The following is a 27,470-nucleotide window of genomic DNA, read 5'->3' as shown; positions in this document are numbered from 1 at the left end:
GTGAGTGCATTTCCTGGCTGCTTGCCCAATTTGTAAGGGCTTTTTTTGTATTTCTTTGAGTTTTTTTGACTTTGTAGCTTGTCACGGCCCCTGTTAACACCCCTCTGCACTCCTGGGGGTGCAATAGGTGCCAGAGCCATAATCATGGCCTCTGTGCCTAGCCCTTTGGATGTCCCGCCCTCCTGCTCGAAGATTGATCCCTCGTATCCGCCCCTTTCTTTCTCTCATCTCTGCCTGACCGGCAGCTTTAGAAGAACCTGAATAGGGTGAAGCAGAGAGGCTCCGACAGATGGCCGGGACTGGCCTGATTCAGTCACACTGCCATTGCTTGAAACGACCACAGAGATGTTTAAAAAGAGTGGGGGGGAAAGAGAGAAAAAGTGAAGGGGTAAAGAAGAAAGGGAGAGTGATAGAGACCGAGTCTGTCTCAGTGTGTGTGTGTGTGTGTGTGTGTGTGTGTGTGTGTGTGTGTGTGTGTGTGAGTGAGTGAATGTGTGAGTGAGTGTATGAGTGTGTGTGTGAGTGGGTGTGAGTGAATGTGTGAGTGAGTGTATGAGTGTGTGTGAGTGTGTGTGTGAGTGTGTGTGTGAGTGTGTGAGTGTATGTGTGTGTGTGTGTGTGTGTGTGTGTGTGTGTGTGTGTGTGTGTGTGAGCATGTGTGTGTGCGCGCGTCTTTTTGTGGGGTGGGGGTGGGGGGGTGCGCTGTGTGTATGAGGCAGAGAGAGAGAGAGAGAGAGAGAGTGGTGGAGAGAAAGAGATGGAGAGAGAGCTAGTCAGGCTAAGTGAGGAAGAGTTAAGGTTATGTTAATATGCATGAGAAAATAAGAGAGAGAGAGAAAGAGGGAGAGAGAGAGAGAATGAGAGAACTGGAACTAGGAGTGGGAGACACTGAATTGTAGATTGAGGGAGTTCTCCCTCCCTCCCTCGCTGCCTGCTTTATTTATTCGCTATGCAACCACGCCTCCCTTCTTTTTTCTTCTTGGTGTGTCTTTATCAGTGGGCTGCCTAAGAGCCCCACTCACACAGCTAGCAGGGAGACAAGAGAGGAACGAGGTGGACTGGACTGAACTGAACAGGTGACGACCCACCGGCCCACCTGAGTCCGATCCCCCCGCAGCGACGGTGGAAAGACCTTCGTCAGGTTTCAGGAGACTGATATGAGGTAATTTCCTTTGCCCTACATTACATACTCCAGCTCCATGTGTTCTAGCTCCTGCAAGCAAGAATGCACAACAACCATTCCTGCTGTAATGCAAATAGGAGGCTGTGTAGTGTAGTGAGTGAGGACGGACGGATCATAACACTGGCACTCGGCAGTCTGTTCTGGCCAGTTAACTTCACATGACAGCTTTATCTGCGGCATCTCACTCTATCCACTCCTAAGATAAAGTCTTCAAGCTATTTAAATGATAACATTAATCAGCTGAATGATAGAACCATTTGCTGTGTTTCATGTACGTTTTTATTTTAGCTGTCTTACTTTTGCTGAGTGGCTGAGTGTAGTTAAAGGTTTAGATGGCTTAGGTTCCTTCTGTATAACTTTGTATTCTGCACATGATGTGTTTTTTGATCACTTTTTTAATGGTCATTCTATTACTTCCAGACTTTTTATTCATGGGTCTTGATAAAATTCTTTTTGCTTCTGGTTTTATATGTAGTTGGTTTCAGAGAGTTGCATCAGATTTGTGGTTTTGGACAGGTGAATTTATTCTATCATCAGCCTCAGAGGCTCATAGCAGTGAGTGAGTCAGACTCATAAATCAGCACCCATCCTGACGGTCAGGTCGGTCACTCTGAGAGATTGTTCAGTTAAGGCCATAAACCTGTGTCCCCCTGGATTAAATATTCATCATACTTTCTTGTTTGTGGTGTGTGTAATGACCGAGATGGCCGAAGGTGAGACATCTGTGCCTCTATCATTAACTATTTACTCTGCACTCCTTCGCTGCTCAGTCTCCCTTCTTCCTATTGGAGTGTGGGTTGGAGACCCCGGTCCTCATCTCACTGGCTCTCTGGCACTGAGTGACAATAAAATGCAATCAGTACAATCAAAACACCAGGCCTAAAAAAAACCTCACTACAGCATTAGATCAGATAGGTATGTGTAAGAATTCATTTAATACTGCTGGATGGATACTCATACCTACACCTAAAGGTCTGATATTAATTTCATGTTTCTTCATCATCAAGACACACACACACACACACACACACACACACACACACATGCACATGCTCTCTCTCTCTCTCACTTTCTCTCTCTCTTGCTCTCTCTCTCTCGCTCTCTCTCTCTTGCTCTCTCTCTCTCTCTCTCTCTCTCTCTCTCTCTCTCCCTCCCTCTCGCTCTTTCTCTTTATTTCTTCTATTTCCAGCATACTGCTTATTTACTTTTACACACCATCACAAATACATCTCACACAAACATACAATACAGTTATTTTTCCATAGGGAACCTTTAATATTTTCCAACAACCTTTTACTAATGTAGTAACTAAAATACTACTAAAGTAGTTCAGCTCATACTGTAGAACTGAGAGAACTGTAGCATGTTCGCTCATGTGGGATTTCTCTATGACAGAAAAAAACAGGATTTGATCTCAATTCCCTGATTTCTGAGTGGGAGCTATTTGGGGTTCCTCTACAAGTATACATGTGGGAATAGGGGAGGGACCTCACAGAACCTGAGCTTTGCCCTTGTCATGTTATACATTATGTAGGCTAGAAGCTGCAAATAGACGTGCTATACAGTGCATAATCTTGCCGTGTCCATATGAAAAGGGAAGATCTGCATTTTGTCGTGTGCTAAAGAAGAGGCAGTGTTGGCAGCTCAGCTCCCAGCGCAGTGTGCCGCCAGAGATGGACCTGACAGAGAGCGGATATCAGTGACAGTGCACAAGTGCTCAAGGTGCAATCCTTGGGTATGGCTTGCTAACAGTACTTTGCTGAAAAAACTTTCCCACTTCACTCCATAACCAAGCATTAGGCTTACAGATATTTCAGTATGACAGCATGTGCCAAATGCAACACATTGCACCATACACAACAGAATAAATGTAAAAGCAGATGTCTTTGTTCGCTGCTGACTGACGCCATAAAGCGTTTGGGTAAGACAGATGAAACACAAAGACAGGAGAGAAAAGCAACATCAAGATTCATTTGGAATGATATGTGGATGGTGGCAAAGTTTTGCGCAGCAGTGGCTGAAGCGTGACGTTGTATCAGTATTAGACCAGGTGCAGTACGTGCTGAGACTGTGTGTGTGTTCGACTGTCTAGGGTAAGCTGTCATGAAACTGTAATGTGACAATGTATCTCCATTTAGAAGCTTTGTTTATTCATTTAACTGTTCTCTCTCTCTCTCTCTCATTCTGTGTGACCTTTCATATGCATTTGTATTTGATTTTCCCCACCGTGTCGTCAGGCTCATAACATCAGTATGTCTTGCTAACCAGTTTATACCCTTTTTGATATGTGAAATATAATAATTGCCTATGAGCTACAGAATGCACACAGCAGCAGCAGTGGCTGCATAACCAAGATGTTCCTCTGGTGGAAAAGGTGCTTTCATGAGTGAACTCATTTTAAAACATTGATCACAAACCTCAGATCACAAAATCCTCTTCCTTATCTCAGGCATAATGTGAACATTTGTGAGAAATGTCAGAAGGCCAGTGCTCTTATACAAAGGAGGTGTGTATATCTTAGTCAGTTCCAGGGGCTGATGACTATCAGCAATGGTAATAAAGCTTATGATACTCAGTATATGAAAGCCTTCTGGCACTGGCTTTTCACTGCTTTAGATATTAAACCAGCTACAAGAAGCATCACTACTACCCTCATCCCATTACACATCACTCAGAGCCTTCCCACAATGCAAAGGTCCTGATTCCAACAGCCATTACTGTACAATATCTGCTTACACACCTTCCCAGGACTCAATACCAGTACCAATACCAATACCAATACCAATACCAATACCAATACCAATACCTTGTTTCATATAACATTATCACCTTCCTTCCTTAAAGCAAAAGTGTCCAATTAATACTATAATGAAATTAAAGTGGAATATAATGATAAGAAAGTGAGTTTCGTGTTAGATACCGATTATGATTTCTTAATCATTGGAATTACTCAATCACTCTGTCTGATTTTATTTTTCATAAAACTTATTTTCTGATAGGAATCCAGCAAGACTGGAGAAAGGCAAAAAGTCATTATGAACATCAAACAAAAGTAGTGGTCACAGAGCAGCCTTCAGAGAGTGCCTGTGGGAACAGTGTGAGAACTTAACTGGATATGTGAGAGGTTTCTGGAATCGATTGGGAGGCATCCAGCCATGGTGGAATCAAAGAAACATGGCCACAGGGCTAAGTTTGTGTCATAGCTGATTTGACCTGGTAAAAAATTGCCACTCATAGAGAATAAAGTGTAGCTCACCTTAGAAATACAGAAGGAACTGATTTGATAGTCACAGCAGCAGTGATGATAAACATTTTGTAACATTTGAGAAAACATCAACAATGGTTTATCTTGAAATCTTGAAATTACATCTAACACTTTTTTTGTTTCTGTAAAAAGCCATTTTTTATGCAAATATAATTATTAATTTATGAGTGGTTTGGTATCAATGGTAAAAACAAATGATGCGCTCAGAAGCTCCATGACTCCTCAAATGAACATTGTAGAAAGTGGTTGGCAGAACCCTGTTGTACTGTCATTATTATAGTGATTGTAAAACCCATCATGACATCTGTGAGGGTGGAGGCATGACTGCCAGTGACAGCTGTCACAGATGACTCCTAAGAGTGAATGACATATGGGAAAGAGTCTGACACAATTCAGAAGAGCATCTGTGGGCCTTGGCCATTATAGAGGACTGTTTACATGAAAAAAGAGGAATGATGAAACCTGATTTTATCTGAATCATGTCCGCCTTGGGAGCAGATGTTCTATTTATTTAGGTTCATCCAAGTTTAACCAAAGGCTTGGGGGTATCATTTTCATTTGATATATGCAATATGGAGTCTTTCCTCTAATGAAATAACTGTGATGTGAAGCAACACTGATGAAAATAGATCAGCAAATAATGTTTGTGTTGTTTGTAGATACTGCTGGTGGACTAAAAGTAAACAAATTCTGGGAGTCCTTGTTTAGCTCCAAAGAGTGAGTTGAACTGGTTTCTCAAGGCTGAGTGAGCTTATGCATGTGTTTACAGTTATTACTTGTCAATTTAACAGTAACATTCACTTTAATTGATACAGGGAGAGAGCATGACTTAGGCTCATGTATGGCTGGGTTGTTGTTTCCTCCACAACTTTAAGAGCAGAAATAGAACTGTTTTTCCCAACACAAAAAACCCCCCCATCAAAATACTACCTACTACTAAAAACAAAGTAGAACTATACAGTCTGCAAAATCTTTATTTTTCACCTTATTCAACGGATGAGTCAGTAATTGAAACCCACACTGTAGAGAGTTTGAATCCTTTCTGACCGCAGCTGAAGCTCTTGTGGGTTCATGTATGTCAATATATCAGTCATCCTGATGAGTAGTTCTGCCTGTCAGGAAAGAGCCGCGTCTTCTCGACATGACAGCATCATATCAGCGCATGACTCCTACTGGCATTTCTGTTCAGAAGCATAATAATGTCATTGCCTCACAATAGTAAACCTTCCTCTGGGGAAAATAACACAGGTTAATTAAGGTCATTAACTTGTGATGTTTTCCCCAAAGGAAGGTTTACTATTGTGAGACTATCATTGTCCATGAATGATCTTTCGGTGTGTTATTGAATATGATATTTAGACTTTTTGTGTTTAGCATAAATAAAAGCTAGGAGAGTTGTGTGCATGTTTATGATCTTGACTTCAAAGAAGTGTGACTAGAGCTCAACTCTCTTCCCATTCTGTTCCAGTTGATTATTTGCTTTTGGTCAAATCAAGTGAACCTCCTACTGTTAAACAGTGGAGAAAATTTCAAAATTAAAGTTCAATTAAAATTGAATTCATGCATCAGATTTAAAAATTTGGTATTAGCGCTCTGTTGCCTTAAATGGCTGAGCAGTTTTAAATAGGATCTAATATTTCAACCCGCATGTTTTGGTTGCATTTTGCAGGACTCCCGCTCATCTCCCCATGCTGGGGATATCCCCCAGCCAATTAATTAGAAGTTAGATATTAAAATGGTCTGTTGTGAGCTGGTTTAATTGATTCTTTCCAACTACACACAAAGCAAGCTGACAGCAGGAGATTCTGGGCTTTGTCAACATTGGGCATTATGCCCATTTATTAAAGCACCCCAACCCCGACTCACAGACTGTATCAAGATTGCCCACACACCAGGGGATACAACACTGGCAACAGTATGGATTGGGAATGTTGGGTCAGGCTGTCTATATGAATCCCTGTCATAGATCGTAGATTATGAGTACTAAACACTTTGTTTTACTCTCACAGGCAAAGGCAAAACTCTGCATACTCTGAACATTAACCTCCCTCTATGAGGGAGTTTTCAGAATTCCTCATTTTCCCATTGCTTCAGTAATTGCTCTAATAGGTTTGAATGAAGCTTAACACCCGTAGAGCTCTGGAAATCACCAATGGCTGAAAGTGAGCAGGTTGGCTTCACTCTCGCATGTTCCATGGCTCCCCATGGCTTTGAAATTAGCTTTGGTCTCTGTGTATGGGGGACGTTTTTGGGATGGCCAGGGTTGAACCTCTCTTGTAATTCATGGCAGTATGTAATAATGGCAGACCGATGCTCCCCCCAAAAACAGCTTATCTCTCCATCCAAGAAGAACACAGGTTTATACCAGACTGACTGTGAACAGACTGTGAAATTCAAGGGTCATTAATTGAATGACCTTGGCTATAAAATCTGTGTTGCTGTACCCCATGCCTGTAAGAGAGCTGGAGCTGGTGTCTGCGAACCCATTCATTGGGAAGATTTATGGCCTGTTTTATGGCAACTTGGTCAGGCTTGGCTGTTCATTAGCTGTTATGGCCTTCGCAATAGCGACGTGCTGCCTCTCATAACTGCCTGTAGCAGACGTCACCTGACATAGTCCTCATTTACGGCTGGCATGCACCTGTGCTAGTCTGCTCATGCATTTATTCATCATTGGTAGGCAAGGAAAGTCAAAAGATAAAAATGTGGGTAATTGTGGAAAGGATGATAGTCAGTTTCTGGGGATTTTATCCAATTGATAAATGTCTACTTCCCTTTAGACAGGGGGTTGTAGCAGGGCCAGTCTAACTATAGGGTTAAAGCCCTGACACCAGTCAGTGACAGAAGGGCTTTTATGTGAGCTGTTCTAATGGCTGATGGCTTACAGGGGAAATTAGTGCCCACTGTGAATCAGTGACCATAAAGTGATTATACGTATATAAAGCCCCATAGGAAATGGCCTGAAGAGACATAATAATGGCAGTCTGTCAAACCACATAGCTTTGCCTCCATTTGCATGACCTCGGCTTGTAAATTATTGGCACAGAAAAATTAGGATTCTATGATCTCACTAGAATTTTGCTTTAATTTATGCATGAGTTACTGACACCCCATGGAGCAAGGAGTCAAAATGAGATATTTTGTATCAAAGACAAAGTGATGATAGTCAGGCCATTTTGACAGAGACTTTGCTGTAATAAACTCCAGTCCGACCTAGTGGTTAGTTTTTTGTCCCTTTGTAGCTAACATTCGCCTTCATCCTTCAGCCTAATTGATCAATAAATAGAAAATCTGTTTTAACATTAGTTAAATTGAAAAAGTACTGAAACTCTGTGGAGATTAAATATAGAGTGAAAAAAGGAATATCAATGTGCCACTGTGCATGTCTGTACTTTGAGTGTGTGTGTGTGTGTGTGTGTGTGTGTGTGTGTGTGTGTGTGTGTGTGTATGTAACTGGTATAGATTGCACATTAAGTCTCTGCAGGGAGAACAAATGATACCAATAAGAAATGTCCAGGGGACGGGTTTGGTAATATATTATTAATCTGGGGTTTCATTAAAAAACCTGCAAGGCTTCTGCAATGTTATTGTTATACAATATCAATAGTACAGCACTAAAGAGCAGTAGAGAGAGAGGGATATATATATATATATATATATATATATATATATATATATATATATATATGTCTATATAGAGACTGGAAGAGCCTAAACTAGGACCAGCTCTCTGATGAGCTAAAACTCAGATGAGGATGGGAGAACAGTTTTCTTTCATTGTGCTTTGCCATAAAGGAATTAAGAGAAGTCAACCATTAGGTACACAAATTTATACAGACATTTGGATTTTTTTTCAAGTATTTTTCAATCAGATTTTAAAGAATCACAGTCTGTTTCCTAAAGGCAATCACCACACTTTTTATGTCTGATTAGTGGAGATCCTTATTTGAAATACGGATCAGTAATCTGTTTGTGGAACCTTGTCTAATTCCCCCTTTCAACATCCCATCTTACCCATGCAGACTTAAAACCCTTGTGTATTTTTGGCAAGGAAGGGTGTTCCACATATGGATTTGGGGAGTGTGGGTGGAGGGAAGTATAACTAAGCCTGCTAATCTAAACACAAAGAGAGAGAAAGGGATAGAGGATTAGCATGAAGAAAGTCAGCAAAGGGAGACAGTGAAAGGTCCCCATGCCCAGAGGCAAACCATATGGATGATTAGAATATCCCACTATGACAACACTGACAGCCACTGGCACTGGATTTTCTCCATAGCTGCACATGTAACGCCATGTAAGGATCCAAGGCTTTAGATGTGTTAATTAGATGCTGTTGCATGCTACAAGTGTTTTCTCATGGGCAAGATCTACAAAATAATTGAAGGTGATCAGAATGTTCCCATCAAAACCAATGTGGGCTAGGCCCACAGGTACAGTCTGTGGTGGATGTGCAACCTTCTGGTATGTCCTGCAGTGGCAGTTATAACATATTGATTTATTTGTGACTCCTTTAATGGATTCACCACTTAGGTTGTTGGCTAAAATGAGAAAGCAATATTGTCGGTAATCATCATTAAGTCAAGGCCATTACAGTTCCCCTCTCCCCCAAGTAATTTGCTGTAGACACAAGAAATTAGTTGTAATTAAAACAAAACAAATGACAATATAAACTGGGGGCCTGTGGTGTTACTGAAACAGAGCAATGTGAGGAGAGCTTATTCTAATACGCTTTTACCCATCTCCTTGTGGAATCAAAGTATATATTGGTCTGTATAATCGAGGGGCGAAAGTATGCGGTCTCAGTGGATTTTTAAGTTTATGTAAATAACTGAAAATTTTATTTCTCTTTTCACCATTGTACTGTCTAATATTTTAAACTAATGAATATGTTTCTTTTTTAGCTATCAATTTGTTCTGCATGTGTCCAGGTTTCTTTTTTTCTGTTTGATTAAAGGAAACATAGTCTTTTGGTGTAGCAGCAGAAACCATTCATGCTGCTCTGGACTCATTCATTCACTTTACCATCATGGTTCAGTAACACAGCCCTCTCCCACTGCTGTAATGGAATATCAAAGTGAAGTAGCCCTTTCTCTCTCTCTCTCTCTCTCTCTCTCTCTCTCTCTCTCTCTCTCTCTCTCTCTCTCTCTCTCTCTCTCTCTCTCTCTCTCTCTCTCTCTCTCTCTCACTTTATGCCCTCAGATTAGCCAGGATTTGCCCCTCCACCAGAAGAGAAGCATTGAGATTGCAACAGATAACCATTTACCAGAAACAATTACTGTTTTCTCCTCTGGTTCCTTTTTTTCTAGAGCCAGACATCCAGGGTCTGTTTGAAGCCTTGGGAGGCACAATCGCACTACTGTTGATAGTTTGTACGCAGACCTCTCTGCCCTGTTACCCTCAGGAGGGCCAAATCTCAGGACAGAGGGGGGTAAAGTGGTGTAGTTTCCCCCCACCCCCAACCCCACAACTTTTCTCTTTGTCTGGGGCTTCAGACCCACAGGGACCAAGACCCCCACACTAACCACACACCCCTCAGGATTGCTGACTGAAAGGGTGCAGGCGGTCTGAGCATTACTTGCTTTACTTCATTACGTGGCGCAACCGTAGTGAAAATGTAGTTAGCAAATAATTGTAGCTGGTAGCTGCTGTCCATTAGGACAAAACCTTGGGAATTATTGACTTGCTGTAATAGAAATAAACAGTGTAATGTATTTCTTTTTAACTTCAGAATTATTTTATCCTTCCAACCCTTTGTTCTTACAGTAGTTTCTTTAAGATCTTTTAAATGTTTTACATGTTTTTTCCTCGTTTGGGGAAAAACAATTTTTCATTTACACTTAATTACATTGAATCATTTGCTTTATCATTCATTATAACCACCCCATTGGCTAATGGCATTTTTCAGTGAGGCATTTGTACAATAGCAAGTGTGAGTCGGTTATCTTTGTTCATGTGGAGTAAAGCTGTAATGGCTGAATTTCTTCACAAAATCAAAAGTGGTGCAAAATTAATGAAGAGCTGCTCATGTTGATAAGATACATGTAAAAATAAATTTCACATTTGCCGTCCTCCAGTCTTTTTCCTTCAAGCTTGGGTCCTCTACCAGAGGCTTGGAAGCTTGAGGGTCCTGCGTAGTATCTTAGCTGTTCCCAATACTGCACTATTCTGAATGGAGATCTTGCATGTTGTTCCTGGGATCTGCTGGAGCTGTTCTTCCAGTCTGGGGGTCACAGCTAATAGTGCTCCAATTAATATGGAAAACACTGTTGCCTTCACTTTTCATCTTTTCTAGGTCTTCTTACAGTCCTTGGCATTTCTTCTGCTTTTTGTGTTCTTTGTTCCTGATATTGCTATTGCTTGGGATTGCTACAGCTACCACTATGGCTCTCTTCTGCTGTTTGGTTGGTTAGCCATTACCATTTTTTCAAACTGTATCTGGAAGTCCCACAGCATCTTAGCCCAGTCATTCTCCACCACCTTCGGTAGTGTATCCCACATTGACCTTGGAACCTCCAGCACGTTCTCCTCACAGACGTTTCTGTGCCAGCCACTTAGTGATGCCTTTCCATGTATGATTGGTGTGCCAGCATCTTGCATCCCGCAGTTATGTGCTGGATTGTCTCATGGGAACCTTTGCACAGCCTACATCTGGGGTCCTGCCTCATGCAGATCCCAGCCTCTACTGATCTTGTATTCAGAGCTTGCTCCTCTGCTGCCATGATTAGTGCCTCTGGTAGGATTTTTCCATATCAACTACTTTCACTATTTGCTGGTGGTATATACCATGCAGGGGTTTATCCTCACATTATGGTTCCTATTCCACCTCATTCCCATCCTCCTTGGGTTTTTGCAACAGCCAACTAAATAATAGGCTACAACGTACTAGCTATATTATTACATACTAAGTTAGCTATCTATCTAGGAATTTTAAATAGTTATAGTCCAGAAAAGCATGCGGTAAAAGTCAGCAAAGCAAATGACACTCTCCCTCATTTAGCAGCATAGTAAGAACAGTTAGACTTAAAGATAACAACAAAAGGCAACAGAGTTAGTGTTCGTCCTACTCTCCACAGAGTCTTCCCTACAGAGTAGTTCGCTTTCTACTTTCATTAGACTTAAAAATGTTCGGTTGTTTTCTTTTGCACATTTCTAGTCTACTCATTTGCTTGCTAAATCCAACAATGCCAACAATCATGACAACAGTCACCAAAGTCAAAGTCAAACTCAAATTTATTTATGTAGTGCTTTTTACAACAGCTGTTGTCACAAGGCAGCTTTACACTTATCTGTGTCCAAGCCCCCAGTGAGCAAGCCAAGGGTGACAGTGGCAAGGAAAAACTCCCAGGGCACGAGGAAGAAACCTTGAGAGGAACCAAGACTCAAATGGGGGGGAGCATCCTCTTCACAACACCATGCCGGCACACTGAAATATATGATCCTAATTGCTGGGATATGATGAGTACAGGCTTTAATCCTGGGAGTAGGCCTAAAGGTTTTCTCAATAGGCCTCTAAAAGTTTTCCCAGTTGTTAAATTTATGCAAATGAGTTAGGACAACTGATTATTTATAGCTGTGTTTAGCTTAGATTGGTGCTTACTTCAGTGATTTTAGGTTTTGATGTTTCAGCAGAGCTGAGGCGGCATTGCTCTACTGGAGTTTGCCCATATGTCCTTGTGGTTCAGCCTCCTCATGCTTGTGCTAATTGTCTTTCAATATTTGCCTAAGAAGAATGCTTCTCTGCTACTGCTGACAATACAATTATAAATACTCTCTAGTCAGCTGTCAGACATGCCATAGCATATAAGTTCCACTCAATAATGTTGGGAAATGTGTGTGTGTGTGTGTGTGTTTGTGTATGTGTGTGTGTGTGTGTGTGTGTGTGTGTGTGTGTGTGTGTGTGTGTGTGTGTGTGTGTGTGTGTTTTGGGGGGCGGTTGGGAAGCCTCGGTTGACCAAATCAGCCATAAACTGGGTGATGTACAGTATTCATTCCAAGAATCCATCCCCCCTGCACCCGCCCAAATCAACTGCCTGCCAGAGAAAAGCTTCTGCTTCTTTCCTGAAAGAGGCTTGTCATGGCACCATTTGCATCTGAATACCAACCTTTGTTGGTAAATTCAAGGAGACTTTGGTGAGTTTGCATACGGAATCATTGAGAGGACACTCATTCTCTTGGCTGTGCCAAGCTCTGTTGCCACCGCAGGAATGGGAGGAATGGAGGAATGAAGGAATGGTGGTAGGAGAAGAACACAGGCATCAGCACCAGCTCAAAGCTTCCAGTCATGGGAGCTTTATCAAGTATATTAAGCATTGTTTTTATATTAAGCACTGTGCTGCACTCTTCATGTGTGTGCGTGTGTGTGTATGTGTGTGGGTGTGTGTGTGTGTGTTTTAGTTCACAGTGCTACCTTCCAGCTTTGTAACTAGATGCAGATACGCTTGTGGGCTCCCCTGAATTCCTTATGCATTATGAATCAGAGAAATGCATAATAAGAAATACACAGAGCGTCACTCTTGTATTCGACAAATAATGTGATTTTCAACAATGTGATTTTCCTCAAATATAATCTCCAAAAAATAACTATGATTTTCCTCAAATATACTGTTTATACTCTATATACTCTTTATCTTTTACATATAATAATAGATTTTCCTCAGATATACTTTAGTTATATTATCTGTCTGTACTGTGTAATAACAGTCTGAACGTCTTTATATTTTCTCTTCTTCCCTTGAGGCATTGCTTGAATGTGACTCACAGTCTGATGGCCCTTATTTTTCATACTTCACCTCTCTTCTCCATGACATACTTTGTTCTACCCATAACAATTCATACTCATTCACTGAGTCATACACCCAATACTTACATTTAGCTGTTTAGAGGTAGGTTTACTGCAGGTTATGCATTGGGTTCACACGGCTGTTTTCCATGTTGTCTGTATACCTGAAAAATTAAAAATTAAAGAAGTTAAAACCGAATTACACAGGTTTTGTAAAGATAAGATTAACCATCCTTTTGTAAAGCACTTTGTAAACATTGTTTTAAAAAGTGCTTTATAAATATTTTTTCTTCTTCTTCATCATCTTCTTCTTCTTCTTCTTCTTCTACATCATCATCATCATCTTCTTCTTCTTCTTCTTCTTCTTCTTATTATTATTATTATTATTATCTTTTTATAAGATAAAGTATTTTGAAACTTAACATTCATGTTGGTCTCTATTTGGTAGTCTCAGCAGTATGTCAGTATACTCAGTGCTGACACAGCAGCGCACAGTGTCGATAACAGGAACACAACACTAATGGACAGATTGGCAGAGAGAATGGGAATGGAGTCTGATAAACATTTGGTATAGCACAGCATTTTACCTAAACCTTCCTTGTCATAACCCATTGTAGCTTGTTTTGTCAGGGTGATGGTCTAGATAAGCAATGAGTAGCATAATCTGCTACAACATTCTAAAATCTCCTCCACTTGCAATATGTTTTGTTTCTTTTATAAGGATCATTGCAGAGGGGACTTAACGATGGCTTTCCCACGGAGTTTGGAATTTCCTAATTAGTAGTGTTCGCAGCCTTTGCAAAGGCAGGACATCTCCAGTGTATCTCTACCTATACAACTGTGAACTGTTTACATTTTCTTTCACTGGCCCCTTCTGTGGTTGTTATTTTCATCAGTTGCCAACTGAGGGTGTGGCTGGAGGAGTGGGCGAGGGTGGGGGATGTGGGTGAGGGTAGGGGAGGCGGGTGATTTTGGGGAAGTAGGTGGAGTGGGCGAGGGTGTGGGATGTGGGTGGAGTAGATGAGGGTGTTGGGATGTGGGTGGAGTGGGGGGTGATGAGGAGTATAGCAGCCTAGAGAATTTAAAGCAGCCAGAGAACCCCAAGGTCAGACCTCATCCATTCCCCCCAAAAGAGAACAATACGTACAGAGAGGGCAAGAATTAACATGGAGTGAATACAACTGTGTGTGTATGTGTGAAAGAAAGAGAAGGAGAGAGCGAGAGAGTTGGTGTGTGTGTGTAAGAGAGAAAGTGATAGAAAGGGGATGATTAAAAAGAAAAGGTAGTGAGCTGTTTGCACTGATGCAGTAGTATAGTGAACTTTTTGCAGTGGTGAGGCAGTAGTATAGTGATTTTTTTGCGGTGGTGATGCAGTAGGATACTGAACTCTCTGAGATGATGATGCAGTAGGATAATACAATGATGGTGCTGTAGGATACTGAGCTCTTTTCTGCGATGATGCAGTGTGCAGTGAGCTCTTTTCTGCGATGATGCAGTGTGCATTGAGCTCTTTTCTGCGATGATGCAGTGTGCAGTGAGCTCTTTTCTGCGATGATGCAGTGTGCAGTGAGCTCTTTTCTGCGATGATGCAGTGTGCAGTGAGCTCTTTTCATGGATGGTGTAATGTGCAGTGAGCTCTGAGGGTGTCTGAGGGACATCTCAGCTGTCAGTGAGCTGTGCTGGAAGACCCAGGTTCCTTCCATAGAATGATGGGGATGAGTTCCTTACACACAGTGATGAGTATGAGTTGTCTCAGGTGAGTTTTACTTTCATCATTTACACAGAAATAGCTCTTATAGCTGATGACAGTAGTTCATGTTTTAGAGAAAATCACAGCAATCTAATACCCCTAATACCCCAATACACTGTATTTTGCACAGTACATCAATAAGTAATGTGGTCACATATTTGGTATAGGACCACAGACAATTCCAATAGCTCCAGGATGAGAGTGAGAGTAACTCTTTGCTGAAGCTGCTCAGTGGTAGCTCATTGGTTATGGTACTTGAACTGTAATTGGAAGGTTGCTGGTTCAAGCCCCCCCCCCCCCCCCAAAAAAAAAGTTGCCGCTGTTGGGTCCCTGAGCAAGGCCCTCAATCGCTCAATTTGTACTCAGTCATAATCATAAGTTGCTTTGGATAAAAGTGTCAGCTAAATGTAAATGGTAACACCTTGTCCTCTACATGGACTGCTCTGTATTGTGAACTAATGCATAACCAATGACAAATTCAGTACAAGTGCAAACCTACTTGGTTGGTTAAGCCTGATTCTGAGGATAAGTGGAGTATAGGTTGACAGCTCTAGTGGTCCTTTTCTTAAAGAAACTGATGACTGGTTTTATATATATATTGAGCAGCTTTAAATCTGTGTACTTCTAATTGTAAGGATCTTTTGGTTCTTGAAAAGTGCTATATACATTGCATGTATTATTATTATTATTATTATTATTATTATTATTATTATTATTAAATCAATAGTGTGCCAGGTTTCAACTCAATGTTCTATTACACTTATACCTTAACAGACTTAATTTACCTGCTTTTCAGTATTGATGCTCTAGTGGTCAAAACAGATATTAACAAATAAAAATTAACAGATATTACAAAAGTAATTAATTTAGGAGGCAAGTGTGCCAGTAAATATTTCTATAAATATACTGAAATGTGCTTTAAGCATTAGCAAAAGCCAAATAGAAGCAAATAAAAGAGGTTTGGCTACACTTACAGTATACAGCTATGCAGTGAAGCACAGCTTAATGTCCAACTGAACTGAGTTGAGATGTCTGCTGAAATGCCACCTGCTAATTTGCGCTGTGTCAGACATACCCTGGATCATTTCTGATCCACTAGCATCCCACTGTTTCCTCTAATATTGTTTTTTTTTTCCTTCATTCTGTCACTTTTGCCCTGTGTCATTCACCCTTCAGCAAGCTCCTTTGGACAATAGCCCACTACCATTAGTCTCTGGGCCGGCAGCCATGTGTGTAGGCATGTAGGTACACTTTTATGTATCATTAATGATTGATTAATGCTAACAGCGTTAATGATGTCATTTAAATGGAAAAGGTTCTAAGTCAATGGAGCCCATGATATCAATTAGAGAGAGAGAAAGAGGGAGAGACAGAGACAGAGAGAGAGAGAGAGAGAGAGAGAGAGAGAGAGAGAGAGTGTGTGTGTGAAAGAAAGAGACAATTTCGAAGCATTTTATACCATAATATAATATGACAACTTTGAAACCTTATCATTTTTGTACAGGGTTAACGATGACATTTTGTGCTGTTGACAGATACACTGAGAGCTGAGAGCCCTTCCACAGTACTGGAAAAAGGTTTAGAGGGTGGTGGCACCGCCTGGGTGAAGCCATGGCAGGGTGGAGACTGGCCACCCTCCTTTGCCTCCTTGGGTTCCTCAACGAAGCATCCATGTACCTCTCCAGCCAACGCCAAAGGTCTCGTTTGCAGAGGGACAGACGCCATGCTCGCCCAAATATTATCCTCATCCTCACCGATGACCAGGACATAGAGCTTGGTGAGCTATAGAAGCACAAATGTGCGTCAAACATCAAGAAATTACCTCATTTGGCTCAGTATACAAAATGGCACCATACCCATTCCATGCAGACACAGGTCAACCGATGGACGGCTTTGTTGAGTGGGCCAAACTGGCTGCTGCTCCTTGCAGTGAGGCCCTTAAGTGTTTTCATCACTGAAGTGGAGACATAATGCCCTTTTGCTGCTGGTCTTTGTTCCGCTCCTATCACCACATGCTTTTGCTGCGATATTTATGGTCAAGCATCTGTTACATAGGACAGTCTGAAAAAGCATTAAAGGAATTCATTAAATGGGGCCACACTCAGAAGTGATGTTCTTTTATCCTTTTATACTTTTCTCTCTCTCTCTCTCTCTCTCTCTCTCTCTCTCTCTCTCTCTCTCTCTCCCTCTCTCTCTCTCTCTCTTTCTTCCTCTCAGGCTCCATGCTAGCCATGAACAAAACCAAGCACATAATGATGCAGGGAGGTACTCACTTCTCTAATGCATTTTCCACCACTCCCATGTGCTGCCCATCACGGTCTTCCATTCTTACTGGGAAATATGTGCACAACCACCACACCTACACCAACAATGAGAACTGCTCATCTCCTTCATGGCAGGCTCACCATGAGCCTTACACTTTTGCTGTTCACCTCAACAATTCAGGCTACAGGACTGGTTAGTGTTCAGTCATTCAAAAGATGCTTGGATTTTAATTAAATGCTGCATGGGCTGTGTTTGTTATTATTGCTTTGTACAGTCTTAGGTAATTACATTTTTGTTTCAGCTTTCTTTGGGAAGTATTTAAATGAGTACAATGGCTCGTATGTGCCACCTGGCTGGAGAGAATGGGTAGCACTAGTGAAGAACTCCCGCTTCTACAACTACTCTCTGTGCAGAAATGGGGTCCATGAGAAACATGGCATGGAGTATCACAAGGTTCAATACTAAATCCAATCCTTTCGCAACTTTTTGTTCAACAGTTTAAATATTGGATTTTTTTAAAATGTCAAATGCTTTTTTATGGATAAAACAGTTCTTACTTCAAAAGTTTAGTCTTTATTCTTGCAATATTTAAAGTATACTATGGAAGTAAAGTCTTTTAGTAAAGGGTTCTGTTATCAACCATACTTGCAGTGGTGTTATGTGTGTGACATGCTATTCATTACAAAGACACTCAGGGCAAATTTAAAAAGATATTTCATCTGTCATTTTACTCTGACTGCCACTGTTGTCAGAGAAATTAGATTTTTTGTTTTTGTTTTTGTTTTATTAAGAGATCGGTTCTTTTTGCAATGTCCACACACATGATAAAGGAGTCAAATTTAAAATCACATTTGAGCATTTAAACCCTAACTCTTATTTCAGAGACATCAACAATTTCCAAACTTCTTCACCTGCAGGACTACCTCACTGATATTATCACGAATGATAGTATCAACTTCTTCCGAATGTCAAAGAGATTGTACCCCCACCGACCTGTGATGATGGTGCTGAGTCATGTAGCTCCACATGGCCCAGAAGATGCAGCGCCCCAGTATAGCAGAGCCTTCCCCAACGCCTCGCAGCATATGTAAGCATACAGTTCAGTCCTGTAATGTACATTATATGTGCAAAGGTATGTGGACACCTGATCATCACACCTATGTCAGCACGGTGGCTGGGTGGTTAGCATGTTTGCCTCTCAGCACTTGGGAGCAAGGTGCAGTCTCCATGTTTTCCCTGTGTCTGTGTGAGTTTCCTCCGGGGTCTCCAGTTACGGTTGATTGGATAATCTAAATTGTCCTGTATGAATACGACCTATGTGTAAGTATATAGATATATATTTTAGTGTGTTCATATATGTCCAGTGATGGTTGTTGCTCTGTCTTGGTCTTCTGACTGGTTTCTGACTGAGAGTATGCTGTGCGCACTGGCTGCCGCTTCTCATTGGTGTGAGTGAGTGTAAAAACTGATATCTGCCTGTAAGGCGCCCTTGAGTTCAAGAAAGTTGCCATATAAATATAACTAAGAATAATATGTCAAAGTCAAATGTATTTATATGACACTTTTTATAACAGATGTTGTCATAAAGCAGCTTTACAAACATTCGAATCCAAGCCCCCAGTGAGCAAGCCAAGGGTGACAGTGGCAAAGAAAAACTCCCTAGAGCACGAGGAAGAAACCTTGAGAGCAACCAAGACTGAGGGGGAGGGGCCATCCACCTCTGACCAACAACGGTCAAGACAGTATTAACAATATAGACAATAAGGAGCAGAATATATGTCAGCATGTTACATTCCAAAACCACAACCCTTAATTATGAAGATCATCCCTCCCTTTGTGGCTTTAACAGCCTCCACTTTTCTGTGGAGTGTGCCTGTGGGAATTCAGTCAAAAGAGAATTTATGTGATTAGGCACTGATGTTGGACAAGAAGGCCTGGCTCGCAGTCGATGTTGCATCCCAAAGGTGTTCAGTGGGTTTGAAGGCTCTGTGCTGGTTACTGGAGTTCCTCAACATTAAACTGATTAAACCATGTTTTTATGGCCCTCTCTTTGTGCACAGGGTCACAGTCATGCTGAAACCAGAAAGGGCCTTTCCTAAACTGTTGTGGCAAAAATTGGAAGCATAGAATTGTTAAAATGTCATTGAATGCTGTAAAAGTAACATTACCCTCCACTAGAACTAAGGGACTTAGTGAACCATTATACAGTCACTGATTGTCTATGGAGACTGCATGCCTGTGCGTTTGATTTTCTACATCTGTTAGTAATGGATATTAGTAAAACACCTAAACTGAATAATTAGGAGAGGTGTCCACATATGTTTGGCCAAATAGTGTATCAAGTAGAAATAGCACAAAAGAAGACATATGTTTGTTACCATCCCAATAAAGTGATTTTTTTGCTTTTATTGAAGTGTAGTAGCACCCATTATTTTATAATAAAGAATGATTTATTCTTTATAATAAGCACACATTTGGCTTTTGTCCCAAGATTTTCATATTCCAGAGAAATATGATGATGCATTCACAGTAATTGCTCCTCTAATGCCTTTGGCAAATGAAAATTTACCAAATAGCCCCAAGAGCTATAGCTGGCCCTGCTGTATTAACTGCTCATGTTGCATTGTTCATTCTTGACTATAAAACTATTGCCTCATTAGAATTACAAAGGCCAACAGTATGTGTGCACAGATTTTGTTTAGTGTTCTGCATCTGGTTATTACCATGCTGAGAATATGTTTTTCCCCCCCTTATTTTCTAGGATTTTTTTAAAGGTTATAATCTTGTACATGCAGCACATTCTCTGAGTTGATTAATTGTTGTTTTTTTTTAACTAAAATATTTTTAACAACAATTAATCTCATATATTTCAAATTGCACAATTGATAAGACTGTCAGTCTAGTGTTATTAATATTAATCTGAATGTAGCAGCTGTCCCGTATGATCACGCATTGTTCCAATTGGTTATGAGGTTCTGTCACAAATGTAAAAGCAAACATATGACAATGGCCAGGCTTATTACAATACAAAATAGGATTTTAAATTTGGCTACAGTGCAAAGTGTTCTGTAACAATACATATTTTCACCTCCAGCACAATGCTCTTCCGTATTCATTCAATACCATATGACACAACTCATTGCATTTTACACCAAGCTGCTCTATTCACCCACAAATGTAGCTGGTTAAAGTTTTCACGCTTCAAGTTATGCACATTTATGTTTATGCAACAAACTCATGGAACGTTCTTAGAAAATGCTATCAGCTTTTCACAGTCGACAGTTTTTGTAACTTATTATTGTCGACCTCCCCTCCAGCACCCCGAGCTACAATTATGCGCCAAACCCCGACAAGCACTGGATCCTGCGATACACAGGTGCCATGAAGCCTGTTCACATGCAGTTCACCAACATGCTGCAGAGACGAAGACTGCAGACGCTGCTCTCAGTGGATGACAGCGTGGAAAAGGTGTGAAATCTTTCTAATTACATACCTATCAGACGAAACCTGCCGTACACCAGTGCATGCATGCTTGCCTGTGCAGATTCCGCAGAGATATGTCTACTTCACCTACTTCATCTGTAGACGCATAGCAGCACTGAGATGCCCTGCACTTAGAATTGGCTTATAGATTATCAAGAAACACTAAATTTAAGTTGGCCTGACAAAGCCATTTGTCACTAAAAGACACTTTTATTTCTTCTTCTTCTTTTTCTTATTTCCTTGCAAAAATTAGAGTGCTATTTGTCTACAGGTTTAAAGATAGAACCACCAAACTTTCTAGAAACCTTGGTACTATACCTGAAAGAGTTGCTTGTGCTTTTTAGAGTAATCCCTCACTTCTATTCCTCTTTTCAACCCCATATCTGACCACTTTTTCACTATAGACTTTCAGGGGGCAATTTTTCAGACTGCTCCAAAAATTAGGATAAAACCATCAAACTCACGGTGTCTGATCTGAGGAGTAATAGAAATGATTCATCCACTTTTCACACATCTTTCACTCTTTTAATTCCTTCTTTTTCAGTTTTAATGCTATTGACTTCAAACCATTTTTCAGTGCCTTCTAACTCCTATGCCCCCAAACCCACATAGTCTGTAAATTAAAATTAGCATAACTCTATTAGTATAAAATTAGTATCCTATGACAATACACCAAATAACCCTGAACTACACCACAGCCAATTACTCCTAATCCAAAATGGCCCCAACAACTAAATTACCTGAACAAATTTTTCCTGAACTTTGCCTTTGTAGTCTAGCATAGCGTGTATATGATATGGTTTTCAAAGTGTTGTTTCTTTTTTTATCCCAAAGGTCTATAATATGTTGGTGGAAATGGGTGAAATAGACAACACTTACCTCATCTATATGTCTGACCACGGATACCACATTGGCCAGTTTGGCCTTGTAAAGGGCAAATCCATGCCTTATGAGTTTGACATCCGTGTGCCTTTTTACATACGAGGACCCAACGTGGAAGCAGGCAGCATGTGAGTGAGGTCCTAGACATGTGTGTGTTTTATGTCCACAAAATGTTAGTTACGGTGTGAGTACTGCCAGTCTTTCACAATCTGTACCTGTATTGATAAAGTTGGTCTTTGCTAAGTTATTTTTCCTTTCGCAGTAACTCCAACATAGTTCTCAACATCGACTTAGCTCCCACCCTGCTGAATATGGCTGGGCTGGACATTCCTGTGGACATGGATGGGAAATCCATTCTGAAGCTCCTGGAAACTGACAGACCAGTCAATAGGTACAGCTGCACACATAACATATTACATTGTGCTTTTACACCAGTTTTTCAGCAGAGAATCTGAGCTGTTATATCATTACATCATTGTCATTTCACATGAGGTAATCTTACTATATTTTGATGTCACATATGGTTTACTGTGAAATATGGATTGATCTTCTGTTGTCCAAGGAACCTTGTTCAGTCAGCGTGTATAGGACATTTGTACCCTGCTTCAGTTATAGGTTACAAGCTCTCTGTATGTTTCAAGGTTTCAGTCAAACAAGAAGGGAAAGGTTTGGAGAGACTCTTTCCTGGTGGAGAGAGGGTGAGTATTTACTCAACAGATCTATCCATACAACACTTTTAACTGAACCAAGAACAATTCATCTTTTTACTGTATCTCAAAAAAAGTAGACATCCAGAAATGGCTTAGAAATGGCTTTGATGTGTCTAAGAGGCACATCTAAGAGGCAGATGCCTCGGATATCGGACACGCTGCTGTTGATGTCTGTTGATGGTCTGTTGTCTTTGAATGGTAACTGGGTCTAAATCAGGTTTTCCTGTATCTCCACAGAAAGCCTCTGCATAAACTGTCAGATGGAAAGGAAGAAACACGTGGGAACTCTCTGCCAAAATACCAGCGGGTACGAGATCTGTGCCAGAAAGCAGAGTACCAGACTCCATGTGAGCAACCAGGACAGGTAAAAAAAATTGTGCGCACACACACACACACACACACACACACACACACACACACACACACACACACACACACACACACACACACACACACACACACATATACACACACACAGTACTATGGCCTCACTCTCCGAAGTCTCAGAGTCTGGCTCATTCCCCATCTCTGTGTACAGAAGTGGCAGTGTTTGGAGGACTCCTCAGGTGTGCTAAGACTGTATAAGTGTAAGGGAATGGCAGGGCTCTATGCCCTGCGAGTTCAGGGTCTGATGGCTGGTGATGCTCGGCTGTACCAGTCTGGGTCAGCTCTTCATCACTGCGACTGTGATCCTTCTGCACCCTTCGACAGGAAGAAGCTGCTCACCACAAGAAGTATGGCTCAAATATGCTCTGTGCAATTATTTCAAAACCACATTTTTAAAATGCATACAAGGGTGAATTAATCATAATTATCTTTACCTGTGCTTTCATTTGCTGTCCTGAGCTGGAGGTAGTTTATGATGTATGCAGTATATTATCAAATGTCATAGAGAGTGTTGCCATCATGTGGTTAAATTAGGTAATTGTTTAATTGCAGAAAAAGAAAAGGTGTAAATTGTTCTTACTAACAAATGTGTACCATTGAATATAATGCATTATAAGTGTGTGTGTGTGTGTGTGTGTGTGTGTGTGTGTGTGTGTGTGTGTGTGTGTGACACCTATATGTCACTGTTCCAATCTCTTCAGGGCTGAAGCCAAAGAATACTGTGCCCCGGAATCGCTGGGCCCGTTCGCTTCCACCTGACCTGGACAGCAAAGTTTATACCCTGGACCTGGAGCAGGGCTACCGGCCCATTGTCCCCAAGAACAGCAGTCAAACCCTGGGCAGGAAACAGGCTCTTTATGGAGCTAACGAAGAGTTCAGTGGAATGGAACCTACAGACACTGGACACACCCTGCCCACAGCCCTCAAAGTCACCTATAGGTTAGTGGCAGAAAAGGCAGACAAGGCAGATAAGATAGATAAGGCAGATATGTACTGGGCTGATGGGGATGCTGTCTGAAAGTAAAACTTTCATACTGAAACCTTTACATTGTTGCACTACTTTGGTTCATGTGTGCAAAATTTCAATGTGGAAAATATTTTAGGTGTTCAATATTGACGAATGACACAGTGAAATGTGATGGTGGACTATACAAATCACTACAGGCCTGGAAAGACCACAAACTACACATTGAACATGAGGTTAGATTCAACATCTTTGAACCAGTTCACACAGAACACTTTTCAATTGATATTCCTATGAAGAGCAAATTCAGTTATGCAGATTTTGTTCTTTCTCTATAAATAGATTGAGACACTACAGACTAAAATAAAAAACCTCAAAGAGGTCAAAGGTCATCTGATAAAGGTGCGGCCAAAGGAATGTGAATGCCACCACAATATGTGAGTATGAAGTTTGATTTCACAGCATGGGGTCTATGTTATGTAGAAAGATTTCTTGGCCAGACAAATGAAACCAATTACAACAGGTCATGTTCTGATGAACAGAAGTATTGGACAGTCTAATGAACTCCAAAAAAGAATGTTCTTTATGTAATAATCACCAGAGAAAAACTGCAGATTTATTGAGAACCTTTTAATTTTTGTCTTATGACAAAATTATTTTCTGCTTAAGTTACCAATACAAGAACAAAGCATTCTTCAGACCCCAGTCAGGCCAGGTACATTCTCTAAGGTGAGCCAAAACTGCATGTGGAACTGGGTTATCTGCTGATACAGAGCCAGCACAATATAAGTAGACCGAGTCTTGTGATTGCTCCTGATTCGAATGTGGTTTTCCAGATTGTCTAAGGATATGAAGCAGTGGCTTGTAAAGGAACATAAACGCAGAAAAAAGCTGCGGAAACTGCTCAAGCGACTCCGAAACAACGACACCTGCAGCATGCCTGGCCTCACCTGCTTCACTCATGATAACCAACACTGGCACACTGCCCCCTTCTGGACAAGTAAGGCACTGCAACCTTTGCTAAGTACACACACATTGAGTCACAGATATTAGGATGTTCTGCCAAGCCATAACTTTGCAGAACAGCAGACAGAGAAGCCTGGATTGCAATTAGTCCATTTATTTATTTATTTAGCTGCTGACATTCACTGACCTATAATATATAATTGTATTATAAAATTTGAATTATATATATTCATAGTAAAGGTGTCTTGTATAAGTTAATGATGCAATTCAACAGGTATTTTCATCTGTGATTTTTTATTTTTATTTTTGATGTATAGTGGGGCCATTCTGTGCTTGTACCAGTGCCAACAATAACACCTACTGGTGCCTGCGAACTATCAACGGCACACACAACTTCCTGTTTTGTGAATTTGCTACGGGATTCCTGGAATATTTCGACCTTAACACAGACCCTTACCAGGTAAACACAGCATGGTCAGCGAGCTCTGATCTTTGAAGCCCACCCCCACAAAGACACAAGTTACATTCACTATAATAAGAGTTATTATTTCTGCTCCTGTGTTTGTGCGCAGCTGATAAATGCAGTCAGTACGCTGGATCGTGATGCACTCAACCACATGCATCAGCAGCTCGTGAAGTTTCGCAGCTGCAAAGGTCAAAAACAGTGCAGTCCTGAGGCAGGTAGGTCACACACGCTGAACTCTGACACACACACGCTGAACTCTGACACACACGCGCAGGTCTCTGACACATGCGTGAACAACACTGGGTCAAGGGCATACCCTTTGTAACACTTATAACTTGTTTTCTGTAGGGGCCAAAGAACGAAACGTCTATAATGATTACAGGTATGGTTTCATCCAACATTTCCTGTTGTGTCTTTTTTCACAAAGCACAAATGGACAAAATAGGTTCCAGACCAAATGTTTTTAAATGTTAAGGCTTTTAGAGAGCAGGATATTGTGTGGTTATCGCTTTTGAATGCCATAAGCAGCTATAGCTTGGGTTTGTTGCACTTATCTTTGCTTGTGTATGATTGGTGTGTGTGTGTGTGTGTGTGTGTGTGTGTGTGTGTGTGTGTGTGTGTGTGTGTGTGTGTGTGTGTGTGTGTGTGTGTGTGTGTCTGTGTGTGTGTGTGTGTCCGCTCTGCATGTTCTAGGCCCCTTCATCGCCGAAAGAGACCAAAAGTGAAGAAACCCTCTTCCAAATCAATGTGAGTTATCATAGAACCCATCTGTCCCATGTAATTTCGCCAGCTACCCACTTCCCTCGAGCTGCTTCTCTCTGTCACATGGCCCACTGGCATTCTCTCTGTGGGTGTACTTGGCTATTCCATGACCTCCTCTTAGATGTATGTGTATGACATTCTGTATCATAGATGCAAGAGAAGCCTTGATTTTCTTTCAAAATTTTATTTCAAATTTTCTCTGTGACCTGCTGCTCAACATCTTTAATTTTTTTATTCTACTATATTTAAAAGAAATGTAAGTTATTTGCCTACTTTTAAGAGCACCTATTTTACAGTGAACTGTTAAAAATATATTAAAGGTTTTTGTTTTGTCTATATATTCAGGGGGCAGATCTGGGAAGGATGGGTGGGCTAAATGTGTCCCTGCTCACAGCCTATGAAGAAGAAACAGAAGCAAGAAATATCAGATCCTGGGACTCTTATGCACATATTACATGCTTTCAATCTTGACAATTTGAACAAAAAATGTGGAAGACTTAGAAGACTTAGGTTAAGAGACATCTTACAGTGGCAATACACACTCTCTCTACCCCCTTACTCCCTCTCGCTCTTTCAGTACTGGTACACCTCTGATTTCAGTTATAACCATTACCAAACTTTTAATCAATTTTGAACTTTTGAAAGTTGTGGATATTTAAACTGCAGGAACCTGAATTTCTTGCATATCAACTTGGGACTGAAGTTTTGAAAATTGTAACACTTTTATCAGTAATGGAAGTGTGTGTTGGATTGTGACACTTCACTTACAGCCACATGCTATTATGAGTCCAGCTCTACCACCCAGCAGTTCACCTTGATGACTCATCAGTTTTGATCAAATACTTGGCAAATCTTCATACAATGGCGTTTGTCATTGTTTCTCAACAAAGTGGCTGTATTATGCAAACACATATTTTTTTCCACGTTATTGATGATGCATGTACAGTTTCAGTTCCATGTGATCATGTTGTATATATATTCTCAAAAGGACTTCTTATCAAACACTGAGTAAGATGCTTGGTAACTATAAATCCTGCAAAGGTATTTCAAAGGGTAACCCTCTGAGCTATTGGGACTTTTGATCTAATTTCATATTACACACCTCATCTTGTTTAATGGTATATTACCTGCTAGCTGTATAATTTTGCTAACTGCTTACTGACTTTTTTAATGTGGTGCTACTGTATATTGAGACTGGATGGTTGATGGATAGTATGTATTTGAATGTGAAATAATTTCTTTTCTTTCTTTCTTCTTTTTTTTTGTTTTTTTTTGTTTTGTTTTGTTTTTTTTTTACAAAACTGCACATACAGAAATGACTCTTTTATCGATCCAAAACGAAGCGGTGTCTTTAACAGTTTTAAACTGATCTGAAAGCACAAGTAACCTACTCCTTATAAACTGTTCAGTCATATCCTAACTTAATATGACAAATGTTATAGTCCTATTCACTGACCGTGAAATGTGGATAGCTGAGTAAGAGTCTCCAGTTCAGTAGTTTGTAAATAAAGTCCGCAGCCTACTCACGTTTCCCTTGATATCGAATGTAATGCAATTTAGAATGCTTTATAAAATTCACCAGCAGATGGGGCAATTGATGTGCTGTTT

General features: G+C 40.8%; 1 protein-coding gene across 3 annotated transcripts; it reads left to right on the top strand.

Moving 5' to 3' along the window:
- The first annotated feature begins 1,052 nt into the window (after positions 1 to 1,052).
- On the top strand, positions 1,053 to 27,384 carry sulf2a (sulfatase 2a). 3 transcript variants are annotated; one of them, XM_027012458.3, is made up of 22 exons: positions 1,053 to 1,162; positions 16,154 to 16,218; positions 16,513 to 16,754; positions 17,195 to 17,434; positions 17,544 to 17,695; positions 18,160 to 18,329; positions 20,560 to 20,710; positions 21,560 to 21,735; positions 21,870 to 21,998; positions 22,249 to 22,305; positions 22,555 to 22,681; positions 22,856 to 23,051; positions 23,406 to 23,643; positions 23,808 to 23,904; positions 24,011 to 24,105; positions 24,338 to 24,397; positions 24,505 to 24,668; positions 24,952 to 25,094; positions 25,207 to 25,315; positions 25,449 to 25,482; positions 25,794 to 25,847; positions 26,208 to 27,384. In XM_027012458.3, exons 3-22 carry the CDS (start codon positions 16,589 to 16,591, stop codon positions 26,236 to 26,238), a joined length of 2,589 nt encoding a protein of 862 aa, XP_026868259.3. In that variant the 5' UTR covers positions 1,053 to 1,162; positions 16,154 to 16,218; positions 16,513 to 16,588; the 3' UTR covers positions 26,239 to 27,384. The 3 variants fall into 3 exon arrangements, with proteins under 3 accessions (XP_026868259.3, XP_026868258.3, XP_081561359.1); XM_027012457.3 differs by lacking the exon at positions 16,154 to 16,218; XM_081705233.1 differs by lacking the exons at positions 22,555 to 22,681; positions 22,856 to 23,051; positions 23,406 to 23,643; ... (7 more) ...; positions 25,794 to 25,847; positions 26,208 to 27,384 and having other exon boundaries at positions 22,249 to 22,309.
- Positions 27,385 to 27,470: the final 86 nt, after the last annotated feature.

The sequence above is a fragment of the Electrophorus electricus genome, chromosome 22, assembly GCF_041902795.1.
Source record: "Electrophorus electricus isolate QZ-2024a chromosome 22, ASM4190279v1, whole genome shotgun sequence".
In the NCBI taxonomy this organism is placed as follows: Eukaryota; Metazoa; Chordata; class Actinopteri; order Gymnotiformes; family Gymnotidae; genus Electrophorus; species Electrophorus electricus.
This window is presented reverse-complemented; position numbering and strand designations above follow the sequence as displayed.